The sequence below is a fragment of the Bubalus kerabau genome, chromosome 1, assembly GCF_029407905.1.
Source record: "Bubalus kerabau isolate K-KA32 ecotype Philippines breed swamp buffalo chromosome 1, PCC_UOA_SB_1v2, whole genome shotgun sequence".
Lineage (NCBI taxonomy): Eukaryota > Metazoa > Chordata > Mammalia > Artiodactyla > Bovidae > Bubalus > Bubalus kerabau.
In genome coordinates, this window is record NC_073624.1 from 75,201,210 (window position 1) to 75,224,152 (window position 22,943).

At 41.2% G+C, this 22,943-nt stretch overlaps 2 protein-coding genes across 4 annotated transcripts in view; one reads left to right on the forward strand and one right to left on the reverse strand.

Moving 5' to 3' along the window:
- LOC129651150 (uncharacterized) overlaps nt 1–1,201 on the forward strand; it is a 40,635-nt gene extending 39,434 nt beyond the window's left edge. The window contains exon 2 of the mRNA XM_055579857.1: nt 1,042–1,201. The gene's annotated coding sequence lies outside the window, so the exon portion shown is untranslated. The remainder of the gene's footprint in view (nt 1–1,041) is intronic.
- The window catches only part of GRIP1 (glutamate receptor interacting protein 1), a 473,319-nt gene that overhangs the window by 108,867 nt on the left and 341,509 nt on the right, over nt 1–22,943 (reverse strand). The window contains exons 8-11 of one of the 3 annotated variants that reach the window (XM_055579839.1): nt 12,574–12,721; nt 10,612–10,781; nt 1,840–1,995; nt 1,014–1,169 (exon numbers count right to left, since the gene is read on the reverse strand). In XM_055579839.1, the coding sequence (XP_055435814.1) occupies nt 1,014–1,169; nt 1,840–1,995; nt 10,612–10,781; nt 12,574–12,721 (630 nt within the window). The remainder of the gene's footprint in view (nt 1–1,013; nt 1,170–1,839; nt 1,996–10,611; nt 10,782–12,573; nt 12,722–22,943) is intronic. The other 2 variants (XM_055579837.1, XM_055579830.1) reach the window with 2 other exon arrangements.

The following is a 22,943-nucleotide window of genomic DNA, read 5'->3' on the forward strand; positions in this document are numbered from 1 at the left end:
CCAGAAGATCATAGTTTTAAGAGTCGTAGTTGAAATTCCTAGTCTTTAGGATATCTGTTGTAAAGATAAGGATCCTTTCAATCTTCCTGACACTTGAGTGGGTAACAGATATATGTTAGGGCAGTGCTTGTCAGTGGAGCAGGTTCCCTGTGAAAGTATTAGAATCTTGAGGCATGAAATACAGATTGAAAAGGCACATTTAAGGGGAATAAGCTATAGTTTGAAAGGCATGTTTAAACTTATTATCGTCTTTTTTTGCAGGGGTGGTTCATGAAATATGAAATCTATAATGCTGCTGCTGCTGCTGCTAAGTCATTTCAGTCATGTCCAACTCTGTGCAACCCCATGGACTGCAGCCTACCAGGCTTCTCCGTCCATGGGATTCTCCAGGCAAGAACACTGGAGTGGGTTGCCATTTCCTCCTCCAATGCATGAAAGTGAAAAGTGAAAGTGAAGTCGCTCAGCCGTGTTCAACTCTTAGCGACCCCAGGGACTGCAGCCTACCAGGCTCCTCCGTCCATGGGCTTTTCCAGGCTAGAGTACTGAGAGGGGTGCCATTGACTTCTCAGGAAATTTATAATAATGCTACACAAATGCATGGGACTCATATTTACCAAAAGGGGATACAGTTTTCAAAGTGAGTAGGTGGACCCAGCTTTAGTCAATAAGAAACAAAGAACAATGGTTTTATGTTCAAAGGTACCCAGAATATAAGGAAGGAGTCTTAAAGAAAAAAATTACATCTTTGATTTTATCAGATCAAAAGAGCAAGAAAAAAAATTCAAATAAAACGTTGTAGGCAAAGGTAGTAGGAACTAACCCCGTCTGAAACTGTATGTGGTGCAATTGTTATGTCGATGAGGGATATCATTTCAATGGTCTTTGGCACAGGGTAGTGAGCTACTTATCTTTTTCCTGCAAAACACTCTTCCTATAGGTTTCCTTACATCCAAGATGCCAATGGACCCACAGGTTTTTTCAGGCCAAAAGACATTGGTTAACATTTCACTTACGTGAGCTTTTGAAGTCTTTCTTTTTCAGTCTCCTCCTCATCATGGTTCCACGTGGGCTAGTGGAGTAGAGGCTTCGAGGCAAAGTCCCCATGTTCAGGGAACTCAGGCTGTATGCACTCATGGAGGTGGGAGAGAAGGATGAAGACACCAAAGCTGCTGTAAGAGAGTGAAGACTTGGCACAGAGCATTCTCAGGGGGCGTGTGAGCCTGCCACACCTGTCAACCAGTAACAATCCAGAAAGACACACAAGATGCACAGCAATGGCTAGAAGATGGCTCCAACCAATCAGAGACCAAGTCTCAGGAGCCATGGAGACAGTGCTTTAGAATCTGTGTTATTAGAGCCCAGAAATGCCTGAGGAGCAGCATCGATCTCCCTAAGTACAATGCAACACAGAGAGGCTCTACGAGTTTTGCTTTAGACAAAAAAAAGAAAACATTAAAGCAAGTTTCTCCATAAACAACAACTCAATGCTTCGGATACATAATCTCATTTTCATAGACAGCTTCTGGCATGAATTTCACAAGTGGTTCCATACACACAAATAAGGTCTGAGAACATTATCTTCTATATACTATTCTTCATTGCTATTTCCTGACCACACATAAATCATTCTGAACATTTACATCCTCTCTTAACAACAAATGCTTTCTGATGGAAAAGACAGACTTAAGAGATGACAGAAATGAGAAGTTGCTACTACAAAAAAGAAAAAAAAAAGGACACCACACCTATGAAACCAAATATGGTATGAATCAGATGAAGAAGGCATGAGAAGAATATAATTTAAGTAAAAGACCAGGAGGAGAAAGCCTGGAACATTACGAGGGCTGTTTGGAGGAGGCGCTTTCGTGACTGCCAGGGCCGGCGCTCTGCAATGGGCAGGGTGGTACGAGTTAGAGTGGTGGTAGGTGTGAAGGCTGCAGCGGCTGCTGGCCCAGAAGTCCCAGGGAAGTGGCCTGTCGCTCCTCTGAATTTTCACTGCCCACATGAAGTGATGATGAGAAATAAGAAAAAACAAACAAACAAAGAACCAAAAAAGAGGAAAAAGTAACTGAACTGCACAAATAAAAAGTAACAACAACAACAAAAAAATGAAGCCTGCTTGCACAAAAAAAAAGGAAAAAAACTGGCTTTGCCCTTTTCTCAGTGGTCAGCAAAACCTATGATTAACACCAGGGATGGTAACTCTTCATCTTCCCAATAATAATGCATGTCTTTCCGCAGCCCATTTTTTTCTCCTTTTAAGATGACTACTGAATCAATTTCTAATCTCCCCCTGTGCTTCACAGCAGAGATTAAAACATTTTTTTTTTTAACTTAAAAGTCAACCCTGCAAGATCTATGGCACAAGATTAGTAATTAGAGATTTGCAAATCTTGGCCAGTTAGTAGCTCTTGTTTTGAGAAAAAGAAAAGAATGACTGATAAATCATACTGGCTCCTGATTCAAAGGATGTACTAGTCACACATCACAATTTACTGCTGTGACATTTTAATTACACTACTATTCATCATTTGAACTACAATAAACTCCTCTATCAGGATCTTATCCACACCCTAATAAGAAGATGCAAGTGTCAACATACTTTACAATTTGGGGGGTATTTTTAAAAGCTGTATTTATATTTGAAAGAAGGCATTTAATTATTAAGAATATTTGAAATATTCTTGTATTTTTTAAGATGCCACAAAATTTTAATAAAGCTAATTTCAAAATGCTGGTGTCCGCTTTATGTTTTAAAAAATGTATATCATACTTCCATTCTAATTTCAATATTGTTTAGATTTGATTTTCTACTCAGTGGTCTGAAAGTATGAGCGCTTTTAAGTTTGTTACTATATTGATCAGAAAATTTTCACTTAACTATCTTAAAGAATGAAAAATAAAATATGGACTTTTATCTCTATTGTCATGATTCTAAGACTAGGTGCCTTACATATGAATGAATTTGCAGTATTTATTCATGGAGTGAGGCCAGATACTCTGTAAGTATTTAAAGGAGAGTTCTTTGGGTAAGAGTTTAAATCACACCATCAGTGACATCAGCCTCATTGACACATCTCAGCCTTTCTGGAATGAGACAGATCATGGAACAAAAGCACGAACAGATCACCACGGGCTGAGGCCACCTGTATTTCCGTTCCAGTTCCAACCCATCTTCTCTATCTGACCTTGACCAGTTACTCAACCTCTCTAAGCCACAGTTTCCTCATTATGTCAAGTAGAGACCACAAAAGCATCTATCCCAGAGGCCAGCTGTTGAGAATATGCACCCAAGGTGCGTAGCTCGGTGCTGGCACACAGAATAAAAACTGGTGACTCTTTACTTAATAACATTGATACCATCTACTTTCTATCTACTTGCCCATGAATACTTTTTCTTTTTTTTTTAAGCAAACAGGTATATCTCTCACTCTACAAATTTCATTCACTGGACACAAGTTGAGAGACTGAGAAATCTGCAGCACACTTTCATGGCCACCATCATTTTGTAGTCCTGAACGTACGGTCTTTTGCTTCTATATACTTCAGTTTCTAGTTTTGGGATTTATCTCCCTCTCCACTAGTCTACTTTCAAGCTACCAAGCTACCACCTCCTTCACCAAATCTTCAGACTTAGCTCTCTGGTTCATCTCTTACATACCTATCTTCCAGGATCCATAGTACAGAATAATATTTTAAATACATAAATTAGATGACGCAACTTCCATTTAACGTATTTCAATGGGTTACAGTAACAGAGAATCAAATGTGAGCCCTACTTATCTCTCTAGCTTCACTCCTTCTCATACTTCCTACTTCTAATATTCTTCTCCTACCTGTTTACAAGGCTGGCTCAGGTGCCAAGTCATTCTGACCTCCCTGGATGAAGTAGTTGTCTCTCCTATGCTATCCCATTGCTTTTTTATTAATACATTCTTCATAGTTGAAAGGGCTTTATTGATTTAATATACTTTTAATGCTTGTCTCTCTAGACTGGAATGTAAATCCCATGAGAATAGGAATCTACTTTGCTTGCCTTGCTCACTAGATGCCCTGTAGCAACTAGAACAGAGCCTGGCATATAATGGCTGGTGAATGAGTGAAGGAACACATGCGTGAATGAATAAGAATATCAGCCAGAGGGTCCATGTACACACTGTAGCAGCATTTTCCTTGTGATAAAGAGCATTTCGAGGCAAGTCTCTTTCGCCATCCTCACTTTACTTTTGGGTGTACCAGAAGATTTTTTAGCAAGAGGCAGTCAGTGTTGGGTCTGGCTAATCTACACCGATAGCCACTTATTGAGCTCTGTAAAGTATCACGTGTTTCAAATGATGTACAGTGAGTAATGGTTAGATAGCATCACTGATTCAATGGACATGAATCTGAGAAAACTCAGAGAGAGAGTGGAGAACAGAGGAGTGCATGCTACAGTCCATGGGTTTGCGAACAGTCTGACATGAGTTAGCGACTGAACAACACAGTGTGTGAACTTCAGAATTCTTCACTCATTTTTTAACCCAGTTCTTTATGGAGTGCTGTTAAAATTACTGGGCAGTTTTGAGTGCTGTCAAACCAAATTGATAACTCAGTAAGGAAGATTCTGACCACCTATGTATGTCTGGCTCTGTGACATCTGTGGCAGGTTAAATGTAAGTCATTTAATTCAAGGGATTAGATCTGAAAGACAGAGTGCCTGAAGAACTATGGACGGAGGTTCGTGACATTGTACAGGAGGCAATGATCAAGACCATCCCCAAGAAAAAGAATTGCAAAAAGGCGAAATGGTTGTCTGAGGAGGCTTTACAAGTAGCTGAGCAAAGAAGAGAAGCTAAAGGCAAAGGAGAAAAGGAACGATATACCTATTTGAATGCAGAGTTCCAAAGAAGAGCAAGGAGAGATAAGAAAGCCTTCCTCGGTGATCAGAAAGCCTTCCTCAGTGATCAGTAGAAAGAAATAGAGGAAAACAATAGAATGGGAATGACTAGAGATCTCTTCAAGAAAATTAGAGATTCCAAGGGAATATTTCATACGAAGATGGGCTCAATAAAGGGCAGAAATGGTATGGATCTAACAAAAGCAGAAGATATTAAGAAGAGGTGGCAAGAATACACAGAAGAATTGTACAAAAAAGATCTTCATGACCCAGATAATCATGATCGTGTGATCACTCACCTAGAGCCAGACATCCTGGAATGTGAAGTCAAGTGGGCCTTAGAAAGCATCACTATGAACAAAGCTAGTGCAGGTGATGGAATTCCAGTTAAGCTATTTCAAATCCTGAAAGATGATGCTGTGAAAGTGCTGCACTCAATATGTCAGCAAATTTGGAAAACTCAGCAGTGGCCACAGGACTGGAAAAGGTCAGTTTTCATTCCAATCCCAAAGAAAGGCAATGCCAAAGAATGCTCAAACTACTGCACAACTGCACTCATCTCATGTGCTAGCAAAGTAATGCTCAAAATCCTCCAAGTCATGTGTCAACAGTATGTGAACTGTGAACTTCCCGATGTTCAAGCTGGATTTAGAAAAGGCAGAGGAACCAGAGATCAAATTGCCAACATCCACTGGATCATCAAAAAAGCAAGAGAGTTCCAGAAAAATATCTACTTTTGCTTTATTGATTATGCCAAAGCCTTTGACTGTGTGAATCACAACAAACTGGAAAACTCTGAAAAAGATGGGAATACCAGATCACCTGACCTGCCTCTTGATAAATCTGTATGCAGATCAGGAAACAACAGTTAGAACTGGACATGGAACAACATACTGGGTCCAAGTCAGAACAGAAGTACAGCAAGGCTGTATATTGTCACCTTGCTTGTTTAACTTAAATGCAGAGTACATCATGCTAAATGCCAGGCTGGATGAAGCACAAACTGGAATCAAGATTGCTGGGAGAAATATCAATAACCTCAGATACGCAGCTATTGGTAAGGCTTCCCCAGACAGCCATTTTGCTTTTTTGCATTTCTTTTCCATGGGGATGGTCTTGATCCCTGTCTCCTGTACAATGTCACGAACCTCTTCCATAGCTCATCAGGCACTCTATCTATCAGATCTAGGCCCTTAAATCTATTTCTCACTTCCACTGTATAATCATAAGGGATTTGATTTAGGTCATACCTGAATGGTCTAGTGGTTTTCCCTACTTTCTTCAATTTCAGTCTGAATTTGGCAATAAGGAGTTCATGGTCTGAGCCACAGTCAGCTCCTGGTCTTGTTTTTGCTGACTGTATAGAACTTCTCCATCTTTAGCAGAGACATTACTTTGCCAACAAAGGTTCGTCTAGTCAAGGCTATGGTTTTTCCTGTGGTCATGTATGGATGTGAGAGTTGGACTGTGAAGAAGGCTGAGTGCCGAAGAATTGATGCCTTTGAACTGTGGTGTTGGAGAAGACTCTTGAGAGTCCCTTGGACTGCAAGGAGATCCAACCAGTCCATTCTGAAGGAGATCAGTCCTGGGGTTTCTTTGGAAGGAATGATGCTAAAGCTGAAACTCCAGTACTTTGGCCACCTCATGCAAAGAGTTGACTCATTGGAAAAGACTCTGATGCTGGGAGGGATTGGGGGCAGGAGGAGAAGGGGACGACAGAGGATGAGATGGCTGGATGGCATCACTGACTCGATGGATGTGAGTCTGAGTGAACTCCGGGAGTTGGTGATGGACAGGGAGGCCTGGCGTGCTGCGATTCATGGGGTCACAAAGAGTCGGACACGACTGAGCGACTGATCTGATCTGATCTGATCTGATCAGATACGCAGATGACACCACCCTTATGGCAGAAAGTGAAGAGGAACTAAAGAGCCTCTTGATGAAAGTGAAAGAGGAGGGTGAAAAAGTTGGATTAAAGCTCAACTTTCAGAAAACTGAGATCATGGCATCCAGCCCCATTACTTCGTGGCATACAGATGGGGAAACAATGAAAACAGTGAGAGACTTTATATTTTTTGGCTCCAAAATCACTACAGATGGTGACTGAAGCCATGAAGTTAAAAGATGCTTGCTCTTTGGAAGGAAAGCTATGACCAACCTAGAAGCATATTAAAAAGCAGAAACAATACTTTGCCAACCAAGGTCCATCTAGTGAAAACAATGGTTTTTCCAGTGGTTATGTATGGATGTGAGAGTTGGACTATAATGAAAGCTGAGCGCCAAAGAATTAATGCTTTTGACCTGTGGTGTTGGAGAAGACTCTAGAGAGTCCCTTGGACAGAAAGGAGATCCAACCTGTCCACCCTAAAGGAAATCAGTCCTGAATATTCCTTGGCAGGACTGATGCGGAAGCTGAAACTCCAATACTTCGGCTACCTGATGTGAAGAACTGACTCATTCGAAAAGACCCTGATTGAAGGCAGGAGAAGGGGATGACAGAGGATGAGATGGTTGGATGGCATCACTGACTTGATGGACATCAGTTTGAATGAGCTCTGAGTGTTGGTGATGGACAGGAAAGCCTGGCATGCTGCAGTCCATGGGGTTGCAAAGAGTCATACATGAATGAGTGACTGAACTGACCTGAACTGAAATGTAGGTCATAATACTTACTTTGACTTGAACTGGGGACTAAATCTTCATATACATAAAATAATTAAGAGACAAAAATTATATAATTATTCACAAAACTGCCTGCCATGTGTAATTAATTTAAAAGGCATTCAGCAAACAATGTAGGCCAGAGAAGATAGCTGTAGCCTATTTTGAACGTGCACTCTAAATCTATTCTGTTTTACGGTGATGTATTTTATACTCATATGCTAGGCAAGGATTTCAGTTTAAAAATAAGATGTCACATTTTTGACATACTCTTTCATTTCGAAAAAAATTCATTTACATTCTCCCACTTAATGGTCCCCATAATATTAATAACAGTCAACTTTCACTGAGTCCTCACTATATACCAGGCCCTAAGTGCTAAGTGATTTTACATGGACTATCTCAGATAATACTCAATACATCTATGAGGTATATACTATAATAACACCCATTTTACAGATGAAGAAACTGAGGCATAGAAAAGTTGAGTAACTTGCTAAGTTCCCAAGTGGTGGAGCCAGAATTACAGTTCTGAGAGTCTGACTCTGAGTCCCTGCCCTCAGCCACCACACTATACTTGCCTCTTCCTATGTATGTTCCTAAGTCCTTTGTTACAGATAAACAAACAGTAAGGAAAATATGTTTTTTCTATCATTCCATGGTGACATTGCTGTTGAAATCTTGAGGTATCTGACATGGGAGGTACTTTTGTTCTCTTCTCTAACTGTACCCTCTCCTCTAGTCCAGGAGTTCAAAGGTATAGGCAATAGGTATGCTGTTGGTTGCTCAGAAATGGTAGTTCTCTTGGTACTGAATTATAGAACCTCAAGACTCTGCTCACATTTTCTTTTCCAAAGTCTTTTCCAAAGTTTCCTCCAAGCAAGACCGTCTCCCAAAGACCCTCAGGGGCACAATTTCTGACCTTAAAAACTCATTCTTATGGCTTTTTGAATGCTGCTATTTCCCAGCAAAAGGCATAGCAAATCTATTCCTGGTTGATATGTCCATTTCTATATTTCCCTGAAAATACTATTGTGAATGCTTTCTTGCTCAGCAAAATCTGTGAAATGTTTTATCTCCATCTACCCATGGGATGAGAGGCATGCTGTTTAAGCATCAGAAATCTTGGAAAAAAAAAAAAAAAAAAACCAACTAGAACTTTCTTATGGAAAAAGGTAAAACTATATAACAATTCTACTACATCTCAAAACAGAAGTTTGAGAATCATAAACATTATAACAATTTTGGGGTATATTTTCTCTTCTTAATTGGGATTTAATTATGTTTAAGACCCATTATTTATTTCCTTTTGGAAATACAAGTCTGATTTTAATATAAAATGTAGGGAGATACTTGCATGTTAGATAAAGAAGATGGTGAACAATTTTCAACAATAGTGGATGACAGGGTCAGAAGCGGGAGTTAGAATTACTAAAATTACCAGCCCTTCACCCCGCTGCAAAATCACAAATGACATCAGCTTTTCCACAGAGAAGAAAAAAAAAGTTAGTTCTTGGTCTCCATCCCCTTTATATATAAATTCATCTTCTCAGACTGTCTTGGCAGATAAAAACATTTAATATTTCATGAGTTGAAACTATTTGAACTATGATTTGTTTACATGGCGAATAAAAGGCAGGGAAAATGAGGTTGCTAAAGACAATGACATTTTTATAGGGTCTGTTCACATTTCTGATTCTGATACTAGAATTTACCAAGCAGAATCTCCTGCTGAAAAAGCACTAGGCAGTGTGTACTCTTATGCCTGTTGGGCTCCAAATCCAGTGGCACCTTCAGATTAATTTAGAAGAAACTTAACAGCTTTAGAAATCTCCCTTCTCAGTCAGTGAGCAGGAAAGGCCCGCACATCCTCCTGACAGGAACGGAACAGTCCCATGAACCGTACCCCCTTATCATTTCTATTCAAACGAGGCAGAATTTCTGTTCATAACCTGCCTCAGCTGCCTCATTCCTCCAACTCCAATGTGTAAAATTAAAATCTGATAAAGGGAATGCTGTATTGGAGATTTTTATTAGCTCCAGAGCTGTCTAAGCTCCATTTAATTAAAAAAAGGTTGCATCCAGCTGACTCATTCAATATGAAAATTATTTCGTGCCTCTTTTTTTTCAAACTGTTGGAAAGTGCAGTGTGTTTTAGAAGGTTGGAGACATAGGAAACAAACAACCTCCTCAGAAGCAAAATTTTGGTTCCAGAGAAAATTCTTCTCTCTCTCTAAACATGAAGAAATGTGGCCCTCACCTCTAGGGAGCCTGATAGTACTAGTGGGGATCAGAAGCTGGCTTCAAGGAGTAAAAAAGGAGAGTGCTTGATTTAAGGAAGAGGAACAAGGGAGCGGTTAGAACAAAGACCCCACCGGAGAGTTGTTCTTCATTTGATTTTGGGCTCAAAGTCCTTTTTCTTGCACTGGGTTTTATTTAAGGATGCCTAGGTGGGACAGTGTATAAACACTCAGCAAAAGATCTGTAAGCTTCAAGACAGTGAAAATTCAGATTCCCTCAGGTGAAACTTGTTACTGCATAATCCTAGTCAAATATTCTGACACTCCTAGGAGAAATATTTGGTCAGAAGCTTGTTCTCCAACCTAAGGAAAACAACCACTCTGGAAACAGACAAAATCTCTCATGAAACTGCTTTCCCCCTGAAATATTTGAAGGATCTGGCATGAATGCCCACTTCATAACTATTTTTAAACAGTGGGAGTTTTAGTATTTGCCTTTAAGGAAGTTCAATGCAAGTCACAGGAAGTCAAATTATTTCCTTTCTTCCCACACTCAATTTGTACCAAAGGCTTAAAAAGAAAACAAAAAACAGTACAAACATGAAAATTCTATTTCAAACAGTGTTTCCTCAATTTGGGGGTTTCAGGTGAAACACCTGGGGCTTGGTCAAAGGGATTGGGAAGATGAAGAGGGTAAACAAAGATCGCCTGTTGTCTGAAAAGAAATGATAGAGGCAGAATTGAACTTGGCCTCTCTCTGCTTTCTAACTCTGCTGGAGAAGCAATCATTGCAAGGGGAAGACAACAGTGGTTTATTTGGACAGATCCTCTCACCATGGTCAGGTCCCTTCAGAGCCAGGCGGGTCTGATGATGGGGAAGAATCTCAAGCTTGACCTGGTCGGTGGTGTTGGCTAGGAATTGGGTTGCTTCTGCGAGCGTGCAGTACTCCATGCTGGTGCCGTCGATGGACAGGATGTGATCGCCCACGTGCAGAGCACCACACCTATGAAGAGGAGAAGATGGTGCACCTTCCTCTTTGGGTTATGACTTTCACGTCCTCATACTTAAAACTTCACACAGTTTTCATTTACTTAAGGGAAAAAGGAAACGCTTGAATGTCATAGGAAACACTACCTGTCAAATATTAACTATCTTGGGTATGAAAAGAAATGTAAAACCTTGTAGAAAATACAGAAAAACTCAAGGAAAGGTTTTTCCTTGTCCTTTATAAAAAATATATTATTTTGGGGGTGGCAGTGCTGAAAGTTGAGGGGAAGTGAGCAAGCGGAGGGAAGAATAGGAAAAGGTTTTCCTTTGACTTTTTTTCTGTGATTTTTTTCTCCCCCTGAGTTTTTATATCGATAAATATGAGTTGGTAAATATTCAGAATGTAAAGATGGGACTCGCAGAATGGGAATTGGGTCATTTACAACGATTTTCTTGGGAGGATAACTTGGGAGAAAGATTCAGCTAGTGCTTGCTTGGAATCATCTCACACATGCTCCCAGATCACCAGTTCTTGATTATTTTGTTATTCTGGAGATAAACATTTATTGGCGCAAAAGCTCTCAAAGATGATGGAAATGAGGCAGGCGTCAAAGAGTAATCAAAGGACGCCTCTGTGGTGAGTGAGGGGGAAGCTGGGGAGCAGGAGGGGCGGGCTGCTACACTTTGCTGAACTCAAGAGACTGAGTTGGGAACAGCACACATAGCAGTCAGCATCTCGAGGTGCCAGTCAAGTGGGCAGCTGCTTAAACTGCCTACTCTCTGCAACAGGACAGAAACAGAGGGAGAACGTGAAAGCATCCTGCACCACTGAACGGGAGGGCATCCCTGAATCCATCAGTCTTAAATGCCTGAACAGAGCTAAGAGCACAGTAGAGCTACAGACTGACCGCTACAGGGGTGGCCGCAGAGCATCAGAGTCAGAAGTTCACTAGGAAGGGCAGAAGAGGGATGGAGACATGCAGGGAGACCGGGCCTTGGGGTAGATCTAAACACTTGTACGATGACCACAGTCTACTTCTCAGGACAAAAGCATTTCAAGTCATCCCTCCCATCTAAAAATAAAATGCCACTTGGGTGCACCTGGAATGCTTCAGCTATGGGAGGTGGGGGTTTTCTTACCAGGAGCGGTTAAATAATTTATTAGGTGGTAAGGTAGTCTTCCTCCCCACCCCCCATTTGTAAATCTATCAGAAGAAGAATTCGGGATAAAAGACTGACATTTTTATGTCATGAGAATGAACGATGTTTTGGGGGACCCTTGAATATAGTGAAACTCTAAGATTAACATACAACAGTGGAGGGCCTTTCTTTAAAGACTGTATCATTTTTAAAATGTTGTTTTACTTCCTGAAGAAAAAAGGAATAAGATTGTATGGTGGCAGGATTTAATTGTTCACAATTCAAGAAACCACAGGACTTCTCTGCATGGAGCATCATAAAGATCTGCTTAGCTACCCTCAACCAAAAATGGGCTATTACTCTAGGACACAGTAGGTGAATGTACATAGTTGCTTGACTTTTTCTCATTTCTAAAGGCCACACCAAACATCCGGGTGAAGCAACATTACTTCACGGGGTAGCTGATAAGGAAGGTAAACTTTTAAGCTCTAGAGTACTAACTTGTTTTGTATATGAAGCTTGTATAAACTGGCAGAAGAGCTGTTTTGTTTTCCCTGTGTGCGCATGTGTGTAGGTATTACATATGTGTGTATACATATATGAATATATCTCTACATAGTTTAACACTTGTGCAATTTGGAAAAGTAGGCACTTTCTGTGACACTCACCTGTCTGCAATACTTGCAGATTTGATTTTGTCTATGACAATGACCTGTTTGTTACAGCACATTGAGGTAGTTAGGGCCACCCCAAGGCTGGCACCCGGAGTTTTGGCAACTTCAACTAGTAGTGGTCCGGATGCTGTTGCCACAGAATCTATGGAAGAAAATTTCAGAAAACAAAACACAATAAATAAGCAAGCAGACACAGAAAAAAGGTGGAGAAGGTTCAGTCTGGTGTTGATCTGTTAATGTTATTAAAACTTCAGATTTCCCTCCATTTAACATCTCCACGTCCAGTGAGTGGTAACTTCTTAGGGCATCTTTTAGGATGCCTGTTCTATCCAGCTTGTATTACAGTAATATGTGCATGGGTTTACCTCTTCAATTAAAATTTAAGCTTCACATCAGTTGGGATAATGTCTTATGTTTCTTTATGCCCTCTACATTACTTGATACGTGTGTGCATGCTAAATTGCTTGATACAGTGCCTGACAAATACTGGGTCTCTGAAGAAAGGTTTTAAAAATTAATTAACTCAGTAACATCTTAGCACCTTCTATGGATGGATAGATGGATGGATGGATGGGTGGGAAGGAAGGGTGAATAGGCAATGTCTCTAAGTACGCAAGTGGTAGGAAGGCATATGCTTCCCAAGTGGTGCAGTGGTAAAGAGTCTGCCTGTCAATGCAGGAGACACGGAGATGCAGATTTGACCCCTGGGTGGGGAGATCTCCTGGAGTAGGAAATGGCAAACTGCTCCAGTATTCTTGTCTGGAAAATTCCAGACAAGAGGAGCTTGGTGGGCTATAGTCCATGGAGCTGCAAAGAGTCAGACACAACTGAGTGACTGAGCACACACACGAAGGAAGGCATAACCAAGTTAAATTGGTGAATCCTCTGGGTTTTCCTTATTCTGGATCTGATACAGGGTCATCTCTCCCTCGGGTGCATGCTTTATTTTTAGCTTGGAACGCTCTTCATTCCTTCAACTGGTACTCACCCTTGGGGGTATAAACTTCAATTCCTCTGGGAAGCCTCTCCTGACTTATGATCTGGTGAGAACCTTTTCTCCTGCTATTTTCCTGCTTTGTTGCACAAATCTTGTTCCTTCTTAATGGCTAGTGTGGATGGCATTCCTCTGATCTCTGCTGGGCAGCAAGCTTGCTGTAAGGACAGAGCCTGTGTTCTGTCCATCACAGCATCCTCAGTGCCTGGCACAGAGACTTGTGCATATATAGGTGTTAAATGAATGTATGGATAAACGAGACAATGCATGATGCTATTTAAAGCTCAGAAGAGGAAGAGATCATATGGGAAAGAGCCTTGGATGTGGATTTATAATACCTGTACTTGTTCTTTTCACAATATTTTGGTCATGGTAACACAGACCAGTTATAAAAACTAAGTCTGCTTGCTTACCTAGAAAGTGTTATCTTTACCTCAGCATTTACTACAATGGGAATCAATATATAGTTAAAGCATTTTACAAAGTGCTGTACACATAGAATATTATTGCATATTATGACTGCAAGCCTTTGAATCATCTCATTTTTTAAGACTGTATATTTTCAATAGTATTTTTATGACTTTCTACTACTCTGGTGTTTGGTACTAATACAACTTTGTCTTCCTGAAACTATATCTTCATATCAACAAGCCAGCACTCAGATATGGTGAACTACAAAATGTATTCCTATAGTGAAGCTCAGACAGTATGTGCTGACTCTGGAAGCTGAAAGACCCCTGGGACAGAGTCATCTTCAGTCCCAGATGAAGCAAGATATTTGTTAAATAAGGTAAAGATGAGAACAGTCATGCCAGCCACATTCATACTCCAGGCCTAAGGATTCTTGCATGCACTGTGTTTCTTAAATATCTAGTCCTAGAAAAAGTTAAGAGACCATTAGGGGCTATATTTCTTCCTGTCAATTCCAGGGGAGAGTCTCATAATAATAGCTGGGAGGACTCAAGGGTCTTAGTCCACTAAGAAGACTTTGTGATTCTGAGGTGTACTGGCTATAATTTTCCCATGAATCTAACTCTATGGTGGTGGTTCCTCTTTGGTCCTGCTCACCCTGCTGTGTTAACAGCCTGACCTCGGGCCATCGACAAGATCTGGCTTCTCTTCTTGTTTCCCAGTTTGCTTCTCTCCAGTGCCTCTCTTGGTCATATGCTCCCCAGAGTCCTGCCTTACTCTCACCTTGGAGTTTATAGACAGCAGTCCCCAGGCCTACCTGAAACAGTGGTTTGCACCTCTCCTGCCTCACTGGGGCCTCCTAGTAAACAATTCTGGTCAGTCCTTGTCGCCCCTGTTTGAGTTATCCTTCCATCATGAATATAGGTGATTCTTCCTGCTTCTCAGCTCTAATAGTCAAAGTGCTACTGCTCCAACAAGTGCACATAATCCGATGCCGGTAGCTCCCCTCCCAGGTCTGTTGTCCTTCTCTTCTTGGAGTTTGCTCCCTTGCAACGTCTCTTCTTGTTCAGGTTGAACCTCACATGAGCTCTGGCCTAGTGGAGTCTTTTCCCACATTATCTTTACAGAGGAGGATTAATCTTTAGGAGGACTAATTTTAGAAGGACAGATATCCCAAAGACTAGATGGATTTTAACAGATAGTTTTGTAAGGAGACAATCACTTATATTCTTCCACATGCTTTTCTGTCTAAATATAAATTCATGGGGCTTCCCAGATGGAAGTAATACACTTTTCTGTTACTTATAACCTAACCTCTAAGAAATGACAGAAACTGAGAACTGTTTCTTGCTATCCCATTTTTCCTTCTTTCTTAGTAATGAGCTTTCTAAGTTTTAGCTGACTGGATGGCTGCCCAGCTAAGGACAACACTTCCCAGCCTCCTTTCTGGTGAGGTGCAGCCATGTGACAAAGTTCCAGCCAACAGGAAGTGAGCAGAAGTGAGACATGATACATTCTTAGAAAGAATGGTGGTGCCCTCCTCTGTCTCATTTTCCCCTTCTTGACGTTGCATTGTGGGCCCAGAACTGGTGACCATCTTCCACCATCAGACATGGGCATGGTGCCACCAGAGAGAGGACTTAGATTCCTGAAATCATATCTCCAGAGACTGTTTACTCTCCCGAGAAATAAACTATCACATTTAAGCTAGTAGGGTAAGTGTGAATTTTTGTTGCCAGCTGAATCTTTATTCTGACAGGCCTTTTCACTTGAGTCTATCCCCCACAAAATACCTTTCTTGAATTTTTATTCTAAGATGCTACTATTAAAGGCTATTTGCAGACATAAATTTTATAAAGCCACAATCAATCATGACCCAGTACACACATTAGGTTTTCATGTTTCTTAAAAGTATTACATCAGGATTAAAGATTAGTTTGTAATGAGGTTATCAGCAGAGGTAAAAGTTACTTAAATATAAACTCTTACAGTGCTATTCTTTTTTCCTGGCCTATATATTTGTCAAGGTGTTAAAAATTATATTTTTGTAAGGTTCTAATGTTTCAGTTACAGTGAAGAGTTATTATTAATTTTTTTCTCATAGGAAGAAATGATAGGAATGGGAACATTAAGAAACATAGAAAAAGGGTATCATATTTTATGCCATCATTAATTTAGAGGGGGAGAGAGATGGTACTCACAGCTGTTCTGGTGCACCTCTGGAATGGAAACTATTAATAGAAATAACAGTCTCTCTTTAAGCAGTACTTGCCCCATTAAGGCTTTGAAGGAACAACAAATGAAATATTTCTATTTAGGGCAGCCTAATGTGCAAGGAATGATTTTTTTTTTTTAATTTAAAATGGAAAGCTTCAGAACTCTGAAAAGAGAGCCATAAACTCATGGCTAAAGGAAGAAGCAGTGTGATCCTAAGCTGGGCTCAGGCCTGGAGGTGTGGTCCTAGTTACGCCACCAACTTACCATGTGGCCTGAGCCATCATCTCCCCTGCACCTCATTTTCTTCTGTAAAATTAGGGGACTTCAGTAAAAGCTCCCTAATCCTGATCATCTATGTCTCTTCAGAGAAATAGCAATGTTAGGTAAGGAATAGCCTACTGGGAATCAAAAATGAGAGAAACTTAGTAAACTTTATGAAAATATACAATAGCTGAATTTAAATTCCAGTATCCTACTAATGAGACTTCCCAGGTAGTGCTAGTGGTAATGAACCTGTCTGCCAATGCAGGAGATGCAGGTGACACGGGTTCGCTCCCTGCTTCAGGAAGATCCCCTGGAGGAGGGCATGGCAATTCACTCCAGTATTCTTGCCTGGAGAATCCCATGGACAGAGAAGCCTGGCAGGCTACAGTCCATAGGGTCACTAAGAGTCGGACATGACAGAAGAGACTTAGCACAGCACATCCTACTAATGGGTAGAAGAGGGGAGCTACAAGATATGAAAGTGATTCTAGATAATTATCGTTTATCAAGATGGGATGCAAAATCTCAGACCCTTAAATATTTTGATGACAATGATAACATCCTTTAAAGACCGAGTTCGAGGGATTGTCCCTCATCGCATAGTATGAAGGACTTCTTAGGGCACAACTTTTAACTTTCTATCAAAACTGTGTCATACCGAGTTCTTAACTTACGCAGAAAAAAAAATGATGAGGGAAAGAAGGTGCTTATCTTATGTAAAGATGATCATAGATTGTTGATAACAGTTTAAGGAATATGAGCTCAGCCCTCTGGTCTCTCTAGCAGCCCAAAATTTTACTTCACCATGATCACTCTCAAATTCATGTGTCCAGCACACATTCAGGCTTCCTTTGTGGCTCAGCTGGTAAAGAATCCGCCTGCAATGCGGGAGACCTGGGTTTGATCCTTGGGTTGGGAAGATCCCCTGGAAAAGGAAAGGCTACCCATTCCAGCATTCTGGCCTGGAGAATTGCATGGACTGTATAGTCCACGGACTTGCAAAGAGTCGGACATGACTGAACAACTTTCATTCACTAGTACACATCCTTCACTGATACCTTGAACAATTCTGAATGTCTCATAAGCCCATCAGACACAACATACCCAAACGGACTGGCAAGTCCACCCCACTCCACTGGTTCTTCTCCAGGTCTCCTCCTAGTGAATGGCTCGTATTTTAATCCATTATGGAAACCAGAAATTCAGGAGTCGTCCCCAACTCCATCTTCTCCTCACTCTCACAGATCCCTCCTGATTCTAATTCCTAAACAGATTTCAATTTCATTCTTTCTTTCCATCTCCACAATCACCATTTCCATCCAAGTACCATTGTCTGATATATCCCAATCCTCCCATGGCTCCCACCTTCCCCAATCCAGATCCAATTTTTAAAAAAGTGCAGATCTCATCATGCTAGCCTATGCTTTAAAACCCTTCAACAGCCGTTTTTATAACAGAGTAAAATATATTATCATAGTCTTCAAGGACCTACAGGACCTGGCTCCTGCTTACCTCACCTGTTTTCTTTACCACCATGCTGTTCTTGTTCTCTCTTGTTCTCCAGCTTCCTACTCCTCTTTCAATTCTTCAAAAACATTGCATACTTTCCTGCCTCTGGTCTCTTATATATACTATTCCATCTGGAATTCTCCAGCTCCTGGTCCCTGCATCACCTGCTTCTTTACCACTGCTCTGCTCAAATGTCACTTCTGCAGGAAGCCTGCCCTGCCCTGCAAACCACGTCAACCTGCCTGCCATATGCTTTAATAACATCCCTATGCTTTCCGTTCACTGCACATCTAATAAATGTGACTCAACAATTAGTCGTTCAATTACCTCTTTGCTCTTTGATGAATAATGTAAGCTCCATGCTGTAGGGGTTGTGTATGTCTTGCTTATGACTGTGACTCTCTACAGTATCTATACAGCTTCTAAGTAAATAGTAGGTGCTCAATGTGATCTGTTGATGGAATGAGTGAAAGAATGAAGGCCTATTATTTTATTCAAGATGCAATGCTAGCAATAGTCATGATGCAGACATTTAAGTCACATTCTTGTGCTTGAGAGTTCTTAGTGTGGTTGAAATCATGTTAACCCCATGATTAAATCCTTTGAATGGCTGTTCTTGTAACAGAGTGCCTACGCATACCCGGATGATGTTGATGAGGAGGGATATTTTTCCTTTGTCTAAATTCTAACCTGCATAATGATCTGTATTCAATGCCTCATAATATTGGACTGAGAAGTGTTTGAATTTATCTGATAGCAAAAGAATTAGAGAACAGCCTACTGGAAGAAAGGCAACCTACCTTCTTCCAGATGGAACTTGAACTTATTGGTTATTTCCCATCTATAAGCGTGTAGTATAGCAAACTCTGGGAGTCGGTGTTGGACAGGGAAGCCTGGAGTACTGCAGTCCATGGGGTCGCAAAGAGTTGGACATGACTGAGCGACTGAACAACAACAACACAGCAGCTAGAAATGGCCAAGTAAATGAGCTACCCCTAGGATTATGAGCTCTTAAGAGAGACTGGCATTACTCAGGGACAAATGGTTCTGGAGCTTCAAAGCAGGGTATCCTTATTTGTACATATCTCCACTCAACTTCCTTCCACAAAAGTCTGGAGGCTGCTTGCTTTAAACAAACAAAGAAACAAATGTAACATAAAGGAAGAGTAAAAAGACCCATGAACACCTTGCCCACAAGGGTTAATAGAGATGCTTTGACTGAATTACAAAAATGACTTTGAATTTCAGGGAAATCCACAGAGATAGAAAGTAGATTGGTAGCTGCCAGGGACTGGAGGCAGAGGGGACTAGAGAGTGACTGTTCAGAACCAGGCAGAGAACCATTTTAGAACCAGGCAGAGCTGATGGTAGCATGACACTGTGAATGTACTAAACGCTACTGAATTTTAGACTTTAAAGTGGTTAATTATACGTTATGTGAATTTTGTTACAATTAAAAAATATGACTAAACTCCCTGGAAACCATGGTCAATCCTGCACTGTTGGAAAAGAGGAAGTCTTCTAGTCCCGACAGTGGAAATAAAGATTCTACAAGACTCTTATAGCAGGGAGCTCTAAAAGATATCTTTTCCGTGGAATTGTGTAAGTGTCAGTTGCTCAGTCATTTCCGATTCTTTGAGACCCCATGGACTGTAGCTCGCCAGCCTCCTCTGTAGATGGAATTCTCCAGGCAAGAATACTGAAGTGGGTAGCCATTCCCTTCTCCAGGGGATCCTCCCCACCCAAGGATTGAACCTGGATCTCCTGCATTGCAGGCAGATTCTTTGCCACAGAGCCACCAGGGAAGCCCATATATATTAATAGATGGTGCTGATATAATGGGGTGATGTCCTCAACGTATTTTCATAATGGCTGTTTCTTGAGGCATATGATTAAAAAGCAAATCAGTGATGCTGTCTCTATGACGAGACAAGATAATGTGATGGTCCACTTAATCAAAAGACAGACCCCAGGGCAGATAGATTGGCTCTCTCTCTAGGGACCTACCTAAATAGCAATCTTTTATCTTACTTCAGATTTCCAGCAAAAGCTGGATACTAGATAATTCAAATGGTTCTCTGTGAGGAGACCCTGGTATGCTGACTTTCATATACATGACTTAGACCAGATCCAAATGTTCTGGCCATTGCATGAGTCAGAGGAAGGATTCATGTAGTCTCAGGAGGCTGGGGAAACCTAACTAGACTCTTGCCAAGATAGAAGATCACCCACTTCATATTCCCACACAACTGGGCTTTCTAAGTCTGCAGGTTACATCATCCTTCCTGCAACAACATGAATTTTAAAATACATTTATTGAGTATATTTATATATTCCAGGAACCTCAGAAGGCACTGGGGACTCAAACATGAAAATATATTATCCCTTCCTTCACATAACCCCTTGGGGCCCATGCCAATAAGACAGAGGGGTGGGATAGAACTTTTGGATTCCACTCCAGTACTCTTGGAGAAGGCAATGGCACCCCACTCCAGTACTCTTGCCTGGGAATTTCCATGGACGGAGGAGCCTGGTAGGCTGCAGTCCATGGGGTTGCTAAGAGCTGGACACGACTGAGCGACTTCACTTTCACTTTTCACTTTCATGCACTGGAGAAGGAAATGGCAACCCACTTCAGTGTTCTTGCCTGGAGAATCCCAGGGACGGGGAGCCTGGTGGGCTGCCGTCTGTGGGGCTGCACAGAGTCAGACACGACTGAAGCGACTTAGCAGCAGCAGCATGCCTACAAAGGTCTGTCTAGCCAAGGCTATGGTTTTTCCAGTAGTCATGTATGGATGTGAGAGTTGGACTGTGAAGAAAGCTGAGTGCCGAAGAATTGATGCTTTTGAACTGTGGTGTTGGAGAAGACTCTTGAGAGTCCCTTGGACTGCAAGGAGATCCAACCAGTCCATTCTAAAGGAGATCAGCCCTGGGTGTTCTTTGGAAGGAATGATGCTAAAGCTGAAACTCCAGTACTTTGGCCAGCTCATGCAAAGAGTTGACTCATTGGAAAAGACTCTGAGGCTGTGGGGGATTGGAGGCAGGAGTGGAAGGGGATGACAGAGGATGAGATGGCTGGATGGCATCACTGACCTGATGGACCTGAGTTTGAGTGAACTCTGGGAGTTGGTGATGAACAGGGAGGCCTGGTGTGCTGCGATTCATGGGGTCACAGAGTCGGACACAACTGAGCGACTGAACTGAACTGATGGAAATTTATTCTGATGAACCTCATGAGGTTTCTACTTTTTCTTAAACTACTGGACACATAATGTTTGCAATCCTCCCAAACCCTATGAAAACTTTAATACAGTAAGAGTCAAAATGCTTATAAAATACTGGGTTATCTAATAGGATATGGTTTCCAGCTTTCTAGGAAGATTTACTCAAGTATGTCAACAAGTATATCAGGTATGACACCACCCACAGAAGGTGATTGAAGCTCCCTGCCCATAGGACTGTCCAGAGAAAGGCAATTATTACCAAGTATCTATGGTACAGGGCTTCCCTGGTGGCTCAGATAATAAAAAATCTGCCTGCTGTGTGGGAGACCTGGGTTCAATCCCTGTGTTGGGAAGATAACATGGAGAAAGAATTGGCAAGCCACTCCAGTATTATTGCCTAGAGAATCCCATGGACAGAAGAACCTGGCGGGCAAGAGTCCATGGGGTCGAAAAGAGTTGGACATGACTGAGTCACACACACACACACACACACACACACGGTACAAGTCAAAGGAATGGCAATGATATGAGACCTATGGGGGTCTGAGGAGACTGAGCATGGTGAGCTGGAATGCTCAAGATGAGCTTCTTAGTTGAGAAGCTGAATGCTTCTCAGCTGCCTTTATCTTAATGGGCTCTAGGAAAACAAAACTATTTTAAGTGAGTACTGCTTTCCAGAATTACTCATGTGGCAGTTACTCTCTGCATCACAGAAGAGGATCTACAAATGCTCACGTTTAATTGATCATTAGCCTTTTCTAGCAATTGCTTTCCATAATACATGTTTCCACACAGCAACGTCAGGAAGCCCATACCGCCTTGTGGTATTAAGCCGAGTTCCCTAGCTGCCATCCAGCTCCATCCACAGAGGGTCTGATGAGAAGCCGGAGTCCAAAAGCCCTGGCTTTATTCCAAGATGTCTAATAAGATGCATAGGAAGAATAAAAGCGAGCAGACAGGGTAGATGAATGGGGCCCTCTTATTAAAGAAAGTGCAAGAGAAAAAAATGGACTGTGTCAAAATGAGAAAAACTAACAGAAGAAAAATCAGGAAGAAATAATCAAGAGCCCATCCCCTGACAGAAGATTAGTTTATTCTGCTCAAGTGAAGCATGGCTGAGAAAAATGGATCATGTAGATATAAATTATTCATGGTTAAAGACATCTCAGTCATTAAGATATTTACACCCTGAGTGAAGCCTTGCACGCTGTGTTGATTTATGGGCTACATAATTACATAAGATACGCTGATGACTGTTTGCATGGGAAACACTTTGGATTTTTTATTTTGTTAATCAGTTTTCCCACTTTGAGCCCAGCATTTCAATCAGAGCTCCAGGCTTGATGAGAACCTCCCAGGGGTGGTAGAAAGACTGCTTGGTAACAGTAGTTTTGTCGGCTGTACATTCCTTCAGATAAAAAGTACCTTTGGGGGGCTTTTCAAATTACCCATTAGTTAAAAGTATTTTTATCAGTGATATCCTCTTCAAATAATGCTACTAATAATTTCAACCCTTTTCAGATGAGCAAAACTCTAATAAATATTTCTTAACTTATAAAATTGCTGGTTTGGTTTTGTCAATTTAAATTCACTACTCAGAAAATACACCCATACAACAAAAAGTATACCTTCTGTATTCAAATGAGCTTTATCTGAAATCCTAAGTTTTTCTTGGGAAGTTAAAGGGACCATCTTGAATGCAGTTATTGTACTGAAAGAAGAGTCCAAACAATGCAAGTAGAATT